Source organism: Dromiciops gliroides, chromosome 2 (genome assembly GCF_019393635.1).
Source record: "Dromiciops gliroides isolate mDroGli1 chromosome 2, mDroGli1.pri, whole genome shotgun sequence".
NCBI lineage: Eukaryota > Metazoa > Chordata > Mammalia > Microbiotheria > Microbiotheriidae > Dromiciops > Dromiciops gliroides.
In genome coordinates this window covers 519,360,583-519,377,193 of record NC_057862.1, presented here as the reverse complement: position 1 = coordinate 519,377,193, position 16,611 = coordinate 519,360,583, and the positions used below count along the sequence as shown (strand labels likewise).

At 38.8% G+C, this 16,611-nt stretch overlaps 1 protein-coding gene across 6 annotated transcripts in view; it reads left to right on the top strand.

Moving 5' to 3' along the window:
* The window catches only part of ANXA4 (annexin A4), a 76,750-nt gene that overhangs the window by 15,362 nt on the left and 44,777 nt on the right, over window positions 1-16,611 (top strand). For all 6 annotated transcript variants that reach the window (XM_043987700.1, XM_043987698.1, XM_043987702.1 and 3 more), the window contains one exon: window positions 15,083-15,127. In XM_043987700.1, coding sequence (XP_043843635.1) covers window positions 15,125-15,127 — 3 coding nt within the window. In that variant the 5' untranslated portion in view covers window positions 15,083-15,124. The remainder of the gene's footprint in view (window positions 1-15,082; window positions 15,128-16,611) is intronic.

The following is a 16,611-nucleotide window of genomic DNA, read 5'->3' as shown; positions in this document are numbered from 1 at the left end:
AGCCTTAAAAGACCCTAAATGAGAGCTAACAGATTATTTTTATGGATGAAAGGAGCAGCATCCAAAAAGGATAGCATTATAGATGGGGAAAACAACACGATTGGTTATAAAATCTGAATTATTATAGAAGTGTGGAACAATATCATTGGCTGGAAATCAGGTATGCGGGGCTAGCAAACACCCCTCCTTCATGACATCTCATTGCTGATTGATGTGTCTATCTGCAGGGTTAGTTAGTGGTACATGGATAACAAACCAGACTTTCTTGAAGGACAACTAGTGGGAAAGAGAGAACAGGTTTCTTTTAATTAAAGTGATTTATAGGGAAATTGAACTTAACTCACTGAGGAAGACTGAATTTCTGAACCTATGAACTTCTGAACTTAACTGAAAGACAAAGAAATATGACTTTAGCAGTTCTGCAAAATGTCGGTGCTTGGTACAGAATAGAATCAATTACAAAATGGAATTAATTTGATTTTCTCCGCTCCTGACTCCAAGGTCAGGATGAGAGGTGACTGACCCATTGTACTGTGCCTTTGACACATATTGACTATGTGAGGATTTGAGAATACAAGCAAAAACAAAACCAAAAACCAGTCCCTGCCTGATTTAATTCAACAAACATTATATACCTATGTTCAAGGACCTATGTTAGGCTCACTTTAACAAGCAGTAAGCATTTATAAAATACCTATAATGTGCCAGGAACTCTGTTATGTTCTAGGGATGGAAAGAAAAATGAAACAGATGTCAAGGATCATATATATATTATCAGTATAAACAACATGTATACACACATATAGTTATATACAAAGTAAATTAAAAGTAATTCTGGGGGGCGGCTAGGTGGCGCAGTGGATAAAGCACTGGCCCTGGATTCAGGAGTACCTGAGTTCAAATCTGGCCTCAGACACTTGACACTTACTAGCTGTGTGACCTTGGGCAAGTCACTTAACCCCCATTGTCCCACCAAAAAAAAAAAAACAACCCAACAACAACAACAAAAAAAGTAATTCTGGAGAGTGAGGAAGACACTACCTGCTTCAGGGGGAACCAGAAAGATCCTCATGTAGAGGGTGGTATTTGAGCTGAATTTTAAAGGGAACTAGGAATTATTTTAAGTGGCAGAGGTGAAAAGGAATACATTCCAGGTATGGGGCACATAGTCTAGGCAAAGGCACAGAAAGGGTAAAGTGAGAATCCTTTATTAGGAACAGTAAGAAAATCAGTTTAACTGGATGATTGAATGAGTGGAGAGAAATACTGTATACTAAGGTTGAAAAGATTGCTTCCAAATTGGAAGGGGCTTTAAATACTAAACAGAGGAGGTTGGACAAGAAGACAAGAACAAGAATACTGACTTGTTATACAATCACAGCATCATGAATTTAGAGCTGGGAAGGATCTTAGAGGCCATGGAGTCCAACCTCTTCTCACTTTCCACTTTATGTATAAAGAAACTAAGGCAGAGAGTATTTTGCCCAGGGTCACATAACGAGTAAGTATCTGAGGCAGGATTTGAACCTAGATCCTCCTGATCCCTAAGTCTAGCACTCCATTCACTATGCCATGTTGACCCCCATCACAAAATTGTTATTTAGACAATTAAAAAGGCAAAGAATATCTTTTCTTTGTTTTGAGTCCTGTAGTCTGCTCAAATAGTAATCTGGTATTAAGTGTCATAGCTTGTACCCCCACATGCCAGAACATCAACTCTTCATATATGGATTTATAAAGTACACTCTTTCCTTATAATTTTAGGTTGATTTCATTCCACAAGTTTCCAAATAAATCTCTTGGCAAGAAGAAAGCGGTGTCTAAATATGAGGCATTTTTCCCTTGGGCAAAATAGTTTCTAAGCTCACAGAGTTTGAGTTGTAAAAGACCTCAGATTCCATCTAGTAAAATGAATTTTACATATGAGGAAACTGAGATTTAAGGATGTTAAGTGACTTGCCCAAGGATAAAAAGTAGCAGAGTTAGGATTCAAACCCACATTCTCCATTTCCCAAACAGCCCTCTTTCCTCTGTGTCAATGTGGCCTCTTCACATATTTCTTTAGTACTTCAGTAGTATTTCAATAGTACTTCAATGTGATCTCATCAATATATGAATAGTTCCTCCATCATTATAGATTACAACCCATCAACAGCTCTTTATCGTGTTATTTTTAGCCATGATCTCCCATGCATCCCCAGAGGATCTGCCTGACAAACTGGAGGCCTTTCTGGGCTCTTTGTGTATTTCCATGGGGGCCTAGGCAGCACTCAGGCTGCCCATCTGCCATCTCTTCTTCTTGCTCGGTGATTGGCTCACCTCCCAATTCTGACTGGACCTTTCCCCGATGAATCCCTCAGAGCACTTCCGGTGCACAAGTCTTCATTGGAAACATGCCTCCTCCTGCACATGCCCACCACATGTCTCTGCATTGCTTCCTTGTCATCTGCACTAATGAGAAACATTAACTCATTGCATAAAGAGTGACATAATTCAGGTGAAAGTGGTAGCAACAGGGATTAGTTCTGCTTGAAATGAAATAAACAGACATTTATTAAATACCTATTGTATTTACTACCAGTGAGCAGAATGTACTGTGCTGGCATTGGAGGAAATAGAAATTGTAGATTAGTGGAGCAGATGATCTAATATCCAATACAGATAATCCTAATAAATAATATACTCCTGCCTAATCTCCCTTTCTTAATAGAATATAGGCTTCTTGAAGGCAGTTTCCTTTTTTTTTTTTTTGGTCTTTGTCTACCCAGTACATAGTATGTATGTAATAAATGTTTGTTGAATTGAATGAGTGTGTTAGTGTGTGAGAAAATAATTATTAATAATGGATTTTTTGGGGGGGACCCAGGGACCCAGTTATAGTGGGCTTTCTTTAACTCTTCCCACTTCAGAGGTCAAGGTGAGTCCAAGGAATGGAGATAAGACTCTTTGTGTCTAGGCCAGTGAACTGAAGGGATTAAAATCACACCCATCTGAATGCTTCCTTGCTCCTCTGGGTTGCTAACATTAGACCCTGATGTCATCATGTAGAGCTCATTTAAATATGGACAACCCTCCCCCCCAAGTCACATCAATGAATGGAATTGAAAGATGCTGACCAGTCAGCTTTGATCAGTGTGCAGCGACAGGCCTCTATCAAAAGAGGAGGCTTCTAGCCAGCGCCATCTTGGAATTCAGTTTTGGTCTGGACCTGTGATGCCACGTGGTCAATTCTTTACTAACAATATATTTTAATAATAAATGCTTACTGCTTAAACTGGTACAATAGCCATTAATTTATAAGTAGCAATATTTTAGAAAAACCCAGTCTGGTCTTCAGTAATTTAGCTAGAAACAGCTAGCCCCCTCCCCCAATAATTTAAATAACTCTGAGTTACAAGACAGGGTGCTATATTTGCTAGCTCAGTTTAAGACATAGCGTATGAAAGCTCCGTACCATAGCTCCATGGAAGCGAGATAAAAGATATCAGTTGTGTGCCTGAGGAGTGCTACTAGTGAAAACTTAAATTGTGGATCCATTCTTAGCAGATTTGATTCCTGGATAGTATCTAAAAATGCAGTCTTGATATCTTAGTAGATAGAAAGAGGATTCTATTTAATGAAATAGCTGATGAAAAGTCAAGAAGCTGAAGAAAGATCTATGAGCATGGAATGAAGAGGTTGAGTTAATCAAGGAGGAGAAAGTAGTTTGGGGAAGATGCCCAGGAGAGGAAACCACAGCATGAGAGGGATAGGGGGGTGAGGGAACCAAGCAGAATATAAGGCAACACCTTTGATTGTTAGGGGCTACCCAGGAGAAAAATTTTGGCCTTAGCAGTTGTTAAAGGCTTTAGTTCTTTCTAGATTGGTTCATTCCTAAGGTTATTCATACAGGATTATTCTATTACTCAGAGAATCATTAGATTTAGAAGTTCAGAAGGACCTTAGAAATTATTTAGTCCAACCTCCTTACTATAGAGATGAGAAGCCTGAGGGTGCGTGAACCAGAGCCATGATTTAAAGTCAGGGCTTCTGATTCTAAATGTATTGCTCTTTCTTCTCTATTCATTGACCCTCATTCCCTACCCACACTTTCATCTTCTATGTGTCTTATTTTTTTTTATTTGTTTGTTTTATTGATGGTTTTTTTGTGGTTTTTTACAGTAGTGGCTTCCCAATAGATCTTTCTCATCCCAAGGAACCCTCCCTTACAACAAAGGAAAACATAGTTAGTTAACTCTAGGACTGCTGACAACTTAAGCAACATTCTTCCTAATTCTTCCTATTAGTATGTATTCTCCAGAAGGACTTTATTTCTAAACTATTAATGTTAATTTAGATATTTTAATAATAATAATAATAATAGTAGCTAGCATTTATATAGCACCTACTACATGGTAGGCACTGTGCTAAGCATTTATAATTATTATCTCATTTAATCTTCCTAATAACTCTGGGAGGCAGGTGCTATTATAATACCTATTTTATAGTTGAGGAAACATAGGCAAACATGTTAAGTGTCTTGCCCAAGAACATATGGCTAGTCCTGACTTCAGGTCCAGTGCTTACATCCTTAGTACTTAGCATAGCCTCTGGCACATAGTAAGCACTTAAATGATTGCTAACTGACTGACTTCCCCTTAGTGTTCTGCCTCTCAATGAAGAGGAGCAAAGTGTGTTTTAACATTTGTCTTCCGGGACAAGGAGAGGGCATTGGGTTTTATCAATATTTAGATGTCTTTTTATGTTGTTTTCATTTCCATTTCCTGTTCTGAAAAAAAATTTGATTTGGCTGTGCATCCACTTAAGTCTCTTTACACTGTTTCTCCATTTCCTCCTTATAGGAATCATTTGTTTTTGTGCCTTCAGAATTTTTGTTTTCAAGAATATCCCTATTCTTCCTTTTAAAAAATTCACTTAATAGTATTTTCCCCCAATTACATGTAAAGATAGTTTTCAACATTTGTTTTTGTAAGATTTTGAGTTCCAAATTTTTCTCCCTCCTTCCTTTCCGTCCCCCCTCCCCAAGACAGCAAACAATCTGATGTAGGTTATATATGTACAATCATGTTAAACATATTTCCACATTAATCATGTTGTGAAAGAAAAATCAGAACAAAAGGGAAAAACCACGAGAAAGAAAAAATATAAACAACAAAAAAGTGAAAATGGTATGCTTCAATCTTCATTCAGACTCCATAGTTCTTAATCTGAATGTGGATAGCATTTTCCATCACGAGTCCCTTGGAATTGTCTTGGATCATTGTATTGTTGAGAAGAGCTAAGTCTATCATAGCTGATCATTACACAGTGTTACTATTACTGTGTATGATGTTCTCCTCACTTCACTCAGCATCAGTTCATGTAAGTCTTTACAGGTTTTTCTGAAATCTGCCTACTCATCATTTCTTATAGCACAATAATATTCCATTACATTCATATACTTCTTAAGCTATTCCCCAGTTGAAGGGCATCCCCTCAGTTTCCAATCCCCATTCCTCTTGAACCTATTTCCCTAGTAGAATTTTAGGCCATAGGATCCTTCCTTATTCTTTTTTTTTTTTTGAAACCTTTGTAATCTGCTTTCCAAAACTTAGGAGATAGGGACTAATGTTTTCTTCCTTGTGTAATAAAGAACTCTCAGATACTGTATTCACTTCCTTCCAAAGTTCTCATCATTGCCACTTTGGTGACCAATTCTTCCTTAATGATCAGAATCAGGTCCTGAATAGCAGTTTACTTTGTCACTTGACTCATCCAAAATTTTGAAGAAACAATTATCACTAAGATAATTTAAGAATCTATCAGCTATTCTGCTTTTAGTAGCTATAGAGCTCTAACATTTATTCAAATGGTTGGAAATCCCCAATCACTGCTATTTCTTGTCTCTGTGTTAATTTTGTGACCTGCTTCTAAAAAACTCATTATCTGTTTTTTCCTGTAGGACATGTGATTTGTAGTATATCCTCCCACCACCTTATTGGTTCTGTTTCTCCATTATTCTGACCCATCTGCTCTCCACTTTGCTTCCTTCACCTGGTTTGTGAATTTATTCAGTAATTAAATCCTGTTAAGTGGCCAGAGGTTAGAGTACTGGACCTTGAGTCAAGAAGACTTGAATTCATATGCCCCAAAGGCTATCAAACTGTGCATATCCTTTGATCCAGCAATACCACTGCCAGGTTTATATCCCAAAAGACATCCAACCAAAAAGACAAAGACCTATTTGTACAAAAATATTTATAGCTGCTCTTTATGTGGTGGCTAAGAATTGGAAATCAAAGGAATGCTCATCAATTGGGGAATGGCTAAACAAGCTGTGGTGTATGATTGTAATGGAGTATTACTGGGCTATAAGAAATGACAAGCAGGATGATTTCAGAAAGTCTTGGAAAGACTTGTATGAACTGATGTATAGTGAATTGAGCAGAACCAAGAGAATGTTGTACACAATGACAGCAATATAATTTTTTTTTTCACAGTTTCCCAAGTTTTATTGCAATACTGTGAGTGACCACAGGGAGAGAACCAGAATAGTGGAAATTGCTCTCTCTAATAAGGAAAGGAAAGACAGTTGTATTTATAGTATGGATAAATTGGTTATCAGTCTCATTATAAAAATCTCCACCTTAGGGAGGTACAGGGGAGAGCCTGTCCTACTTATTATAATAATCTCCTCCCTTGGGAGGTACAGGTGAAGGCTTATCCTAATTTGGAGTTCCTGGGGTCCTACGCCAACCCCCGAGGTGGGTACCTTTTTCCGTGGAGGTGTGTTTTTAGGGTTTACATGTCATAAGGTGAATCTGGGAACAAATTTGGCCATTTCTGCACATGTCTCTTTCTGGTTCCCATTCTTAGTTTCAAAACATCTTCATTTATCATTTATTTCTAGTCTAAGTTTCTATAGCCTGTCAATGTATCATTGTTATAGTCTTAGACCTTCACAGCCTAGTTCCCTCTGTTCCCGCTGTGGGTACTGATTACTGTGGGTAAGAGAACCTAGCATCCTGACTTGTAAATTATCCATTAACTGGGGTCTAAATCCCTCTTAGAGCTCATGTCTGAATTAAAGCTCGTGTTTTAGGTTTTTCTGTTAACCCCCTTTTGCCTCCTATATCAATTTTTTTAATAGAATTTTATTTTCCAAAATATATGTAAAAACAAATTTTAACATCAATTTTTAAAAAAAATTTGTTCCAACTTCTCTTCCCACCCCCACCCACTAGAACTCAAGCATTTCAAAATAAATTATACATGAGTAGTCATGGAAAACATTCCCACATTAGCTAGGTTGTGAGAAAAAAACAGTCAAAAAACTCCCAAAACTTCAGACTGAGGAATTGTCAAAGGGAAAAAACATTTTTTTAAAAAATGTGTTTCCAGGGGCAGCTAGGTGGCGCAGCGGACAGAGCCCTGGAACCAGGAGCACCTGAGCCCAAATTTGGCCCCAGACACCCAATACCCACCAGCCGCATGACCCCGGGCAAGCCAACCAACCCCAATTGCCTCACCAAAAAAGAAAAAAAAAAGAAAAGAAAAAAAAATGTGTTTCCATCTATTTTCAGATACTATCATTTCTTTCTCTGTAGATGGGTTGCCATTTTCATAAGTCCTTCAGGGTTATATTGGACCATTGCCTTGCTGAAAATAACCACATGCTTCCCAGCAGATCATTTTACACTATTGCTGTTATTTTGTATACAGTGCATTTCACTCTGCTTCAGTTCATGTAGGTCTTTCCAGGTTTTTCTAATAGTATCCTGTTCATCATAACCTAAATAATGTACCTTAAACTTGACAAAGAATTTTCTTCATATTAGCCCAGCAAAGTCATCATAACTATTTCCCTCCATCCTATTCCCTTCCCATGATATTTACTCTATTTTCTATCTTCTTTTAAACTATTCCTCCTCAAAAGTATTTTACTTCTGACTGTTCCCTCCCCTACTCTGCACTCCCTTTTTTTTCACCCTTCCTTCCTTATCCTCTTCCCCTCATACTTTCCTATAAGGTTAAATAGATTACTCCTCCCAACTGGGTGTGAATGTTATTCCCTCCATGAGCCAACTCTGATGAGTTTAAGGTCTTTGAGCTAATTCTATGTTCCAAATTTTCTTCCTCCCTCTCTCCTCAACCCTCCCTATGAAATCAAGCAATTCAATATTTCATACTTGTGCCATTATGCAGAACATCTTCACCTTCCTTGAAAGTATTTTGCTTTTTACTACTCTCTCCCAGAATCTGCCCTTCCCTCCTTCCCCTCTTCCCCCCCTTCCCCCCCCTTATCTCCCTCCCCTCCCTCAGAGCAAACTATATTGCTATACCCACTTGAGTATGTATGTTAGTCCTTCTTTGAGTCAATTCTGATGATATTAAGGTTCAATCATTCCCCAATTCCTTCCCCCTCTTCCCCTCCCCTCCATAAGCTTTTTTCTTGTTTCCTTCATGTGAACAACCTCTCCCCAGACCATCTCTCCCCTTCCCCCTCCCCCAGTCTATTTCTCCTACCCCTCAACCCTATTTTAAGGATGTCATTATGGGTTAGTTAGGTGGCACAGTGGACAATGCACCAGCCCTGGACCCAGGAGGCCCCAAGCCCAAATCCGGCCCCATACATAAGACACCCCACAAAGAACAAAACATAACATCCCTTCATATTCAGTTCAGACCTGTGTCCTCTGTATTATCTTCCCATATAGGAATGTTAACAGTTTGATCTTTTAATATCCCTCATGAAGTCTTTTTCCTGTTTATCTTTTTATGCTTCTCCAGGGTCTTGTATTTGAAAGTCAAATTTTCTATTCAGTTCAGGTCTTTTCATAACAAATGACTGAAAGTCTTCTTTCTCCTTGAAGTTCCATGTTTGCCTCTGAAAGATGATGCTTAGTTTTGCTGGGTACATGATTTCTGGCTGTAGTCCCAGTTCCTTTGCCCTCTGGAATATCATATTCCATGCCCTCCGGTCCTTTAATGTAGAAGCTGCTAGATCTTGCTTTATCCTTATTGGAGCTCCACAGTATTTAAATTCCTTTTTTCTAGCTGCTTGCAATATTTTCTCCTTGACCTGGGAGTTCTGGAATTTGGCTATAATATTCCTGGAGGTTTTCCTTTTGGGATCTCTTTCAGGAGGTGATTGGTGGATTCTTTCAATTTCTATTTTAGCTTCTGTTTCTAGAATATCAGGGCAATTTTCCCTCACAATCTCTTGGAGGATGGTGTCTAAACTCTTGTTTTGGTCATGGTTTTCAGGTAGTCCAATGATTTTCAAATTATCTCTCCTAGATTTATTTTCTAGGTCAGCTGTTTTTCCAAGGAGATATTTCACATTGCCCTCTATTTTTTCATTCAGTTGGATTTGCTTTACTGTGTCTTGGTTTCTCAAAAGGTCACTAGCTTCCATTTGTTCAATCCTAATTCTTAGGCAACTATTTTCAGCAGACAGTTTTTTAATCTCCTTTTCCATTTGGCTTTTCAAACTGTTGACTTTTTTCTCATGATTCTCCTGCATTGCTCTCATTTCTCTTTCCATTCCTTCCTCTCTTTCTCTACATCTTCATTCTATCTCTCCTACTTTCTCTTCAAAGTCCCTTTTGAGAGCTTCCATGGCCTGAGACCAGTTCATATTTTTCTTGGAAGCTTTGGATGTTGGAGCTTTGACCCTATTATCTTCTTCTTCTGAGGATGTATTGTGGTCTACCTTTCCCCCAAAGAAGTTTTCGATGGTCTTCTGCTTTCTCTGCCTACTCATGCTGGCTTACTGTTTCTTGGCTTTTTACTCCTTAAAGTGTAGCGCTGCTTCCCGGACACACCGTTCGTGCTATAGCGTGGCCCAGGGGGTGATTGGGCTTCTTCTTAGCCTGCCTGGCTTGTGAGTAATCACAGCCGCTTTCTCTTTGACCCGGAAACAGAAGTCTGATTGAGCTCTGATTCTCTATGGTCGGAAGCTTGGCGTGCTTTTACCCCTCCCCCACTGGGCCACCACCACTCAATTCAGCCCGCTGGTTCAGACCCAGGGCGTTTTGCCCCAACTCCAGTAGATACTGCCTCCACTTCACCCCGGCCTACCTCCGAACCCCCTCACCAGTCCGTGATCGGAGCCTCAGAAGCTGCTGGTGCTGAAGACTCTGACATGTGCTGGAAGCAATGTCCCTGGCTGGGTCCGGACCGCACGCTGAGTTGTTCAGCCTGATCAGTAGGTGATCAGAATTGCCCTCTTTTGCAGAGAAACAGCTCACTCTGTTCTTATGTGCATTAGGCTATTCTGGGTTTTGATTTTTACCGCATTATTTGGGCGTGAATGGACGGGTTTATCTGGAGCTTGTGGGAGTCACAGCCTCTCCTCTGCCATCTTTGACAGCAATATAATTTGATGAAGAACTATGAATGACTTAACTATTCTCAACAATACAATGATCCAGGACAATCCCAAAAGACTAATGATGAAGCATACTAACCACCTCCAGAGAAAGAACTGTTATTAATTGAACACAGACTGAAGCATGCTATTTTTCACTCTTTTATTTTTTTTCTTTTATTAGATTTTTCTTTTACAAAATGACTAATATGATAATGTTTTACATGATGGTTCATGTACAACCTATATCTGATTGCTTACCACCGCAGGCAGGTGGAGGAGAGGGAAGAACAGAATTTGGAACTCAAAACTTTAAATAAAAATGTTTATTTTTTTTAAAAAAGACCTGAGTTTGGGGTGGCTAGGTGGCGCAGTGGATAAAGCACTGGCCCTGGATTCAGAAGGACCTGAATTCAAATCCGGCCTCAGACACTTAACACTTACTAGCTGTGTGACCCTGGGCAAGTCACTTAACCCCGTTGCCCCGCAAAAAAACAAACCAAAAAAAAAGACCTGAGTTCAAATCCAGTCTCAGATATTTATTACTTGTGTGATCTTGGTTAAATTACTTAAACTCTAAATCTCAATTGCTCCTTCTATAAAACTGGAATAACAATAGCACCTCCCTCAGGGTTGTTGTGAGAATTAAGTGAGACAAACCTTAAAGCACTATTGATATATTCTACTATTCTACTTTTCATTTTATCTAAACCTATACTTTTTTTTTTTAAAAGAATGTTTTTACTTTATTTTCTCAATTACAGGTAAACATTTTTAAACATTTAAAAAAAATAATTTTTGAGTTCTAAATTTCTTCCCTCCTTCCATCCTCCCTCCCTTTCCCCTACCTTGAGAAGGCACACATTTTGATGTAGATTATACATAAGCAATCATGCAGAACATTTCCATATTAGCCATGTTACAAAAGAGAACGAAGACCAAAAGAAAAAAGAAAAAGAAAGTAAAAAAGTACAACTCCATCTGCATTCAGATCCCATCCGTTCTTTCTCTGGAGGTAGATAGCATTTTTCATTCTAAGTTTTTTTTGGAATTGTCTTAGATCATTGTATTGCTGAGAATAACCGTCATTCACAGTTAATCATTGTTCAATTTTGTTGTTACTGGATACCATGATCTCCTGTAAACCTGTCCTTTTGGATAAGGCATATGCTTTTATTGGCATGTTCTAATAATTAATAACGTCCTATCAAATCTGTGATACCTGTGAGGTCTGACTTTGCTTCCTGAAACTAAGTCCTCTGGGGTAAGAAGAAAGCTTAACTGGCCGGGCGGGAATCAGTTTGGCTCCAAAGAGAAACCAGACTTATCAGTAGAGCTAGGCAAATAGAGACTCTGCCATAGCCACACCTTGTATTTGATTAATGCCTTGAAGGTTACTATGATCTCATCTGATTCTCACTGTAACCCTGTGAGCTAGAGAGTTTTATCATCAACATTCCAGTTCAGGGGTCTGACATTTATTAACTGGAGGACTATGAGCAGGTCACATTTGCTTTAATACCTCAGTTATCTCATCAGCAAAATGGATATAGTGATATACTACTGACCTTACAGAGTGGTAGTAAAGATGTCATTCTCAACTCCATGGCCCCTATGTCCTATCTGTGGCCACTGTCTTTAGATTTTACCTTCAGAATGTCACTTGAATATGCCTTCTCTCCTCTGATACTACCATCACTCTGGCCTAGACCTTCATCACCTTAGCCCTTGATTATTAGAATAATCTGTTGGTTGGTTGGTTGGTTTCCCTGCTACCAGTCTCTCCCCATTTCAGTCCATCTTCCAGTCATCTGCCAAAGTGATCTTCCTAAAGTACTGGTCTTACCATGTCATCCTTCCTCTCTCCTGTGCAATAAACTCCAGTGGCTTCCAATCACTTCTAGGATTAAATAGAAAAAACTCTGCTTTGCATTAATAATGTTTCATAACCCGAGTCTACTTACTTTCCCAACCTTCTTATACCTTACATCCCCCTACTCTAGTTACATGGGTCTCCTTGCTGTTCCTAACACAAGTTTCCCATCTCTAGACTCTAGGCATTTTCACTGGCTGCCCCCCTACCCCATGTCTGGAATACCTTTCTTCTTCATCTCTGCCCCCTGACTCCCAGCTACTTTCCAGCCCCCCTCGATTCTAGTGCCTTCCCTTCATGGATCATCTTCAGTTTCTCCAGTGGTGGCTTGTTCATGCAGAGGAGTCTTCATGTTGTGTGCCCCATTAGACTGTGAGCTCCTTGAAAGCAAAGACCGGTCTTTTGCCCTTCTTTGTATCCCCAGTCCTTAGCAGAGTGTCTGGCACAGAGTAAATACTTAAAAAAATAATTATTGACCAACTGACTTAAAATCTCATGTTAATGTGAGTAATTATTATGATGTGTTGTGACATAGACACGGCTAAGACTCAAGTCAAGGCAGCTGGGTAGCAATGTGGATAGAAAGCCAGCCCTGTGATCAGGAAGACCTGAGTTCATATCGAGCCTTGGACACTCACCAGCTTTGTGACCCTGGGCAAGTCACTTACTCCTGTTTGCTAATTCTCCTCATTTGTATAATGAGCTAGAGAAAAAAATGGCAACCCCCTCCCCCAGTATCTCTGCCAAGAAAACCCCACAAGGGTTCATTCATGAAGAATCAGATATGACTGAAACCTAACAACAAAGTGTGATTCATAATCAGTATCAAAGGAACATAGATTATAGGAGTATGAATCTAGAACCAGGAGAAATCTTAGAAGTCATCTAATCCAGTCCTCTCATTTGAAAGATAAAGAAACTGAGGCCTAGAAAAGTGAAGTCAAGGGAATAAGCATTTATTAAGTGCTTATAATGTGCTTGACACTGTGCTATACACTGGGAATACATATATAAACTGAAAGAAAATATGTCCCTATGCCCAAGGAGCTTATTTTTTTTAATTTTTAATTTTTTTCCAGTTACATGTAAAGATAGTTTTCAGCATTTGTTTTTATAAGATTTTGAGTTCCAAATTTTTTTCCCTCCCTCCTTTCCCTGCCCCCCCATCACCAGAGAGCAGCCAATCTGTATAGGTTATATATGTATAATCACTTTAACATATTTCTGCCTTGAAATATGTTTAATGTTATTATGTGTATATATTTATATATATATATACACACATATACATACATACATACATATATATATAACCTATATCAGATCACCTGCTGTCTAGGGGAGGGGGGAGGGAGGGGAGGGAGGGAGAAAAATCTGAAATTGGAAAGCTTGTATAAACAAAAGTTGAGAACTATCTTTACACGTAACGGGAAAAAAATTAAATACTTTATTAATTTTTAAAAAACCATATTTCTGCCTTAATCATGTTGTGAAAGAAGAATCAGAACAAAAAGGAAAAAGCTCAAGAAAAAAAACAACAAAAGTGAAAATAGCATGATTTGATCTGTATTCAGATTCCATAGTTCTTTCCCCTGGATGTCATGAGTCCTTTGGAATTGTCTTGGATCATTGCATTGCTGAGAAGAGTTAAGTCTGTCACAATTGATCATCATACAATGTTGCTGTTACTGTGTACAATGTTCTCCTGATTCTGCTCACTTCAATCAGTCCACTTAAGTCTTTCCAGGTTTTTCATCATTTCTTAGAGGACAATAGTATTCCATTACATTTATATACCACAGCTTGTTCAGCCATTTCCCAACTGATGAGTATCCCCTCAATTTCCACTTCTTTGCCACCACAAAAAGAGGTGCTATAAATATTTTTGTACATGTGGGTCCCTTTCCCTTTTTTATGATCTCTTTGGATATTGCTGGGTCAAAGGGTAAGCACAGTTGTATAACCCTTTGGGCAAAGTAAGGAGCTTATATTCTAATGGGAAAAGACAACACATATCAAAGAATCTGGAAAAGTGGGGGGAGATGAGGGTACCTGATGTGGGTGGTACAGAAAGTCTGGGAGGAGAGTCCAGTGCAACCTGGAGTAGAAAGAACTGGCTAGCATTGATTTAATACCTTGCTTAAAGTCACTCAGGTAGTAAGTAGGAGCAGCAAGATTTGAACACAGCTTTTGTGACTCCAAATTTATCATTCAAAGGGCCATCTTAAAATAATATGTGTTTTGTGATCTGGATCATATGGTGCATACAATACATTTGATTTGAGAAGTCAGTGCTTAGAAAGGACTGATGAATTTACATCACCAAAATGATATTAATATTGTTTGATGTTTTTATTTTTATGAAGCTGAAACATTCATCATTCTCAAAAACATTTTTAAAATTTCCTCTTCTTCTTGATATTTCTGAACATTGAATATCTTTTTCTAGTTTAAAGTAATCCAGACAGCCCAGCTGTTTGAAGTAAGAAGACTTAGGTTCAAATGCTGACTTTGCCACTCTCCTGCTTCATGGGCAAGTCACTTCCTCATGGGCTTCAGTTTCCCCCTAGGAAAAATGAAGGAATTGGACTAGAGCATCTCTAAGGTTCTTAAAGCCTCGATAACCTCTGGTTCTACTATATTACAGTCTTTGTTTAATTACTAGGCTTGTAAAACAGCATGTTGTATAGTATCTATGGCTAAAGAATACTAGGACCTTCAAATGAAGGGGTGGGTAGAGGTGGCTGTTACACTTCCTTGTGGAGCCAGGAGGTACCTGTCTCCCTTGTCAATAAATGCAATCTACAAGCTGAATGATTTTCCCTTATCAAAGTCATTTCTTGTTTGATTTATTACAGAGAAACATCTGTTTGGACAGATTCAACAGGGATCCATTGGCCATGGTAAGTCAGAGGTCACTTCTGCTGCTGTTGCACAGTTCTTGGCAAATCCAGGATGTTTTATCATCTGAGAGTAGTTAGTCTAAAAGACATATTTGTTCTCCCAGGGGCATATATCAGGGAGGGCACTGGGAAGGCTGTCTTTTAAAGATACAGGTTTACAATCTCTTTTGTTTTCTTTCTGTCTGTCACAGAGATCCCCTTGGCTCTGTGGTCCGATTATCCGGGCAGGACAGCAGCTCCGTAGGGTCCTGAAAAGTTCAGTTCTCAGAGTAGAAGGCTTGGGTACAGCATGTGGCTCGCACTCCAAGATAGACTATTGCCTTATTCTTATCTTTTGAATGTGCCTTGTAGAACACATGATAACCTTGCTTAGAATTGTTCTCTGTTGTCTACTAAATAAAGTCCAAAATTCCTGGATCAAGAAGAACTTAGTCTGAATCTTCTCTTATATTATCAGCTCTTTGTCCTGGGACTAGTCACTTAACTCCTAAAAGCCTGTTACCTCATCTGTAAAATGGGGTTGATATTACCTATTATGGTCTATACAGCATTGGTGGGGGGCTGATTTACCCCCCTAACATATATAAAGAATATAGTAAACTTTATTTTTTAAAGTTTTGAGTTCCAAATTCTATCCCTCTTTCTTCCCTCCTCCTCCCTCTCTGATATGGTAAGCAATCAGATATAGGTTACACATGTACACTTATGTAAAATATTTCCATGTTAGTCATTTTGTACAAGAAAACTTGAATAAAAGAAAAATGAAAGAAAATGAAAAATAGCATGCTTTAATCTTTATTCAAACAATATCAGTTCCTTCCCTGGAGGCAGATAGTATGCTTCATCATTAATCCTTTGGGATTGTCTTGGATCATTGTATTGCTGAGAATAGCTTAGTCATTCACAGTTCTTCATCAAACAATATTGTTGTTGCTGTGTTCAATGTTCTCCTGGTTCTGTTCATTTCATTATACATCAGTTCATACAGGTTTTTCCAGACCTTTCTGAAATCACCCTTCTTCGTCATTTTGTGTGTGTGTGTGTGTGTGTGAGGCAATTGGGGTTAAATGATTTGCCCAGGGTCACACAGCTAGTAAGTGTTAAGTGTCTGAGGCCAGATTTGAACTCAGGTCTTCCTGACTCCAAGGCTGGTGCTCTATCCACTGCGCCACCTAGCTGCCCCTGCTTTGTCATTTCTAATAGCCTAATATATGCCACTGCAATCATATATCACATCTTGTTCAGCCATTCCCTATTTGATGGGCATCTCCTCAATTTCCAATTCTTAGCTATTACAAAAAGAACTGCTATAAATATTTTTATACAAATAGGTCCTTTTCCCTTTTTTTCTGGATATCTTTTTGGTATATAAACCTAGCAGTGGTATTGCTGAAATAAAGGATATGCACAGTTTGATAGCCCTTTGGGCATAGTTCCAAATTGCTCTCCAGAATTGGTGAATCAGTTCACAGCTCCACCAATAG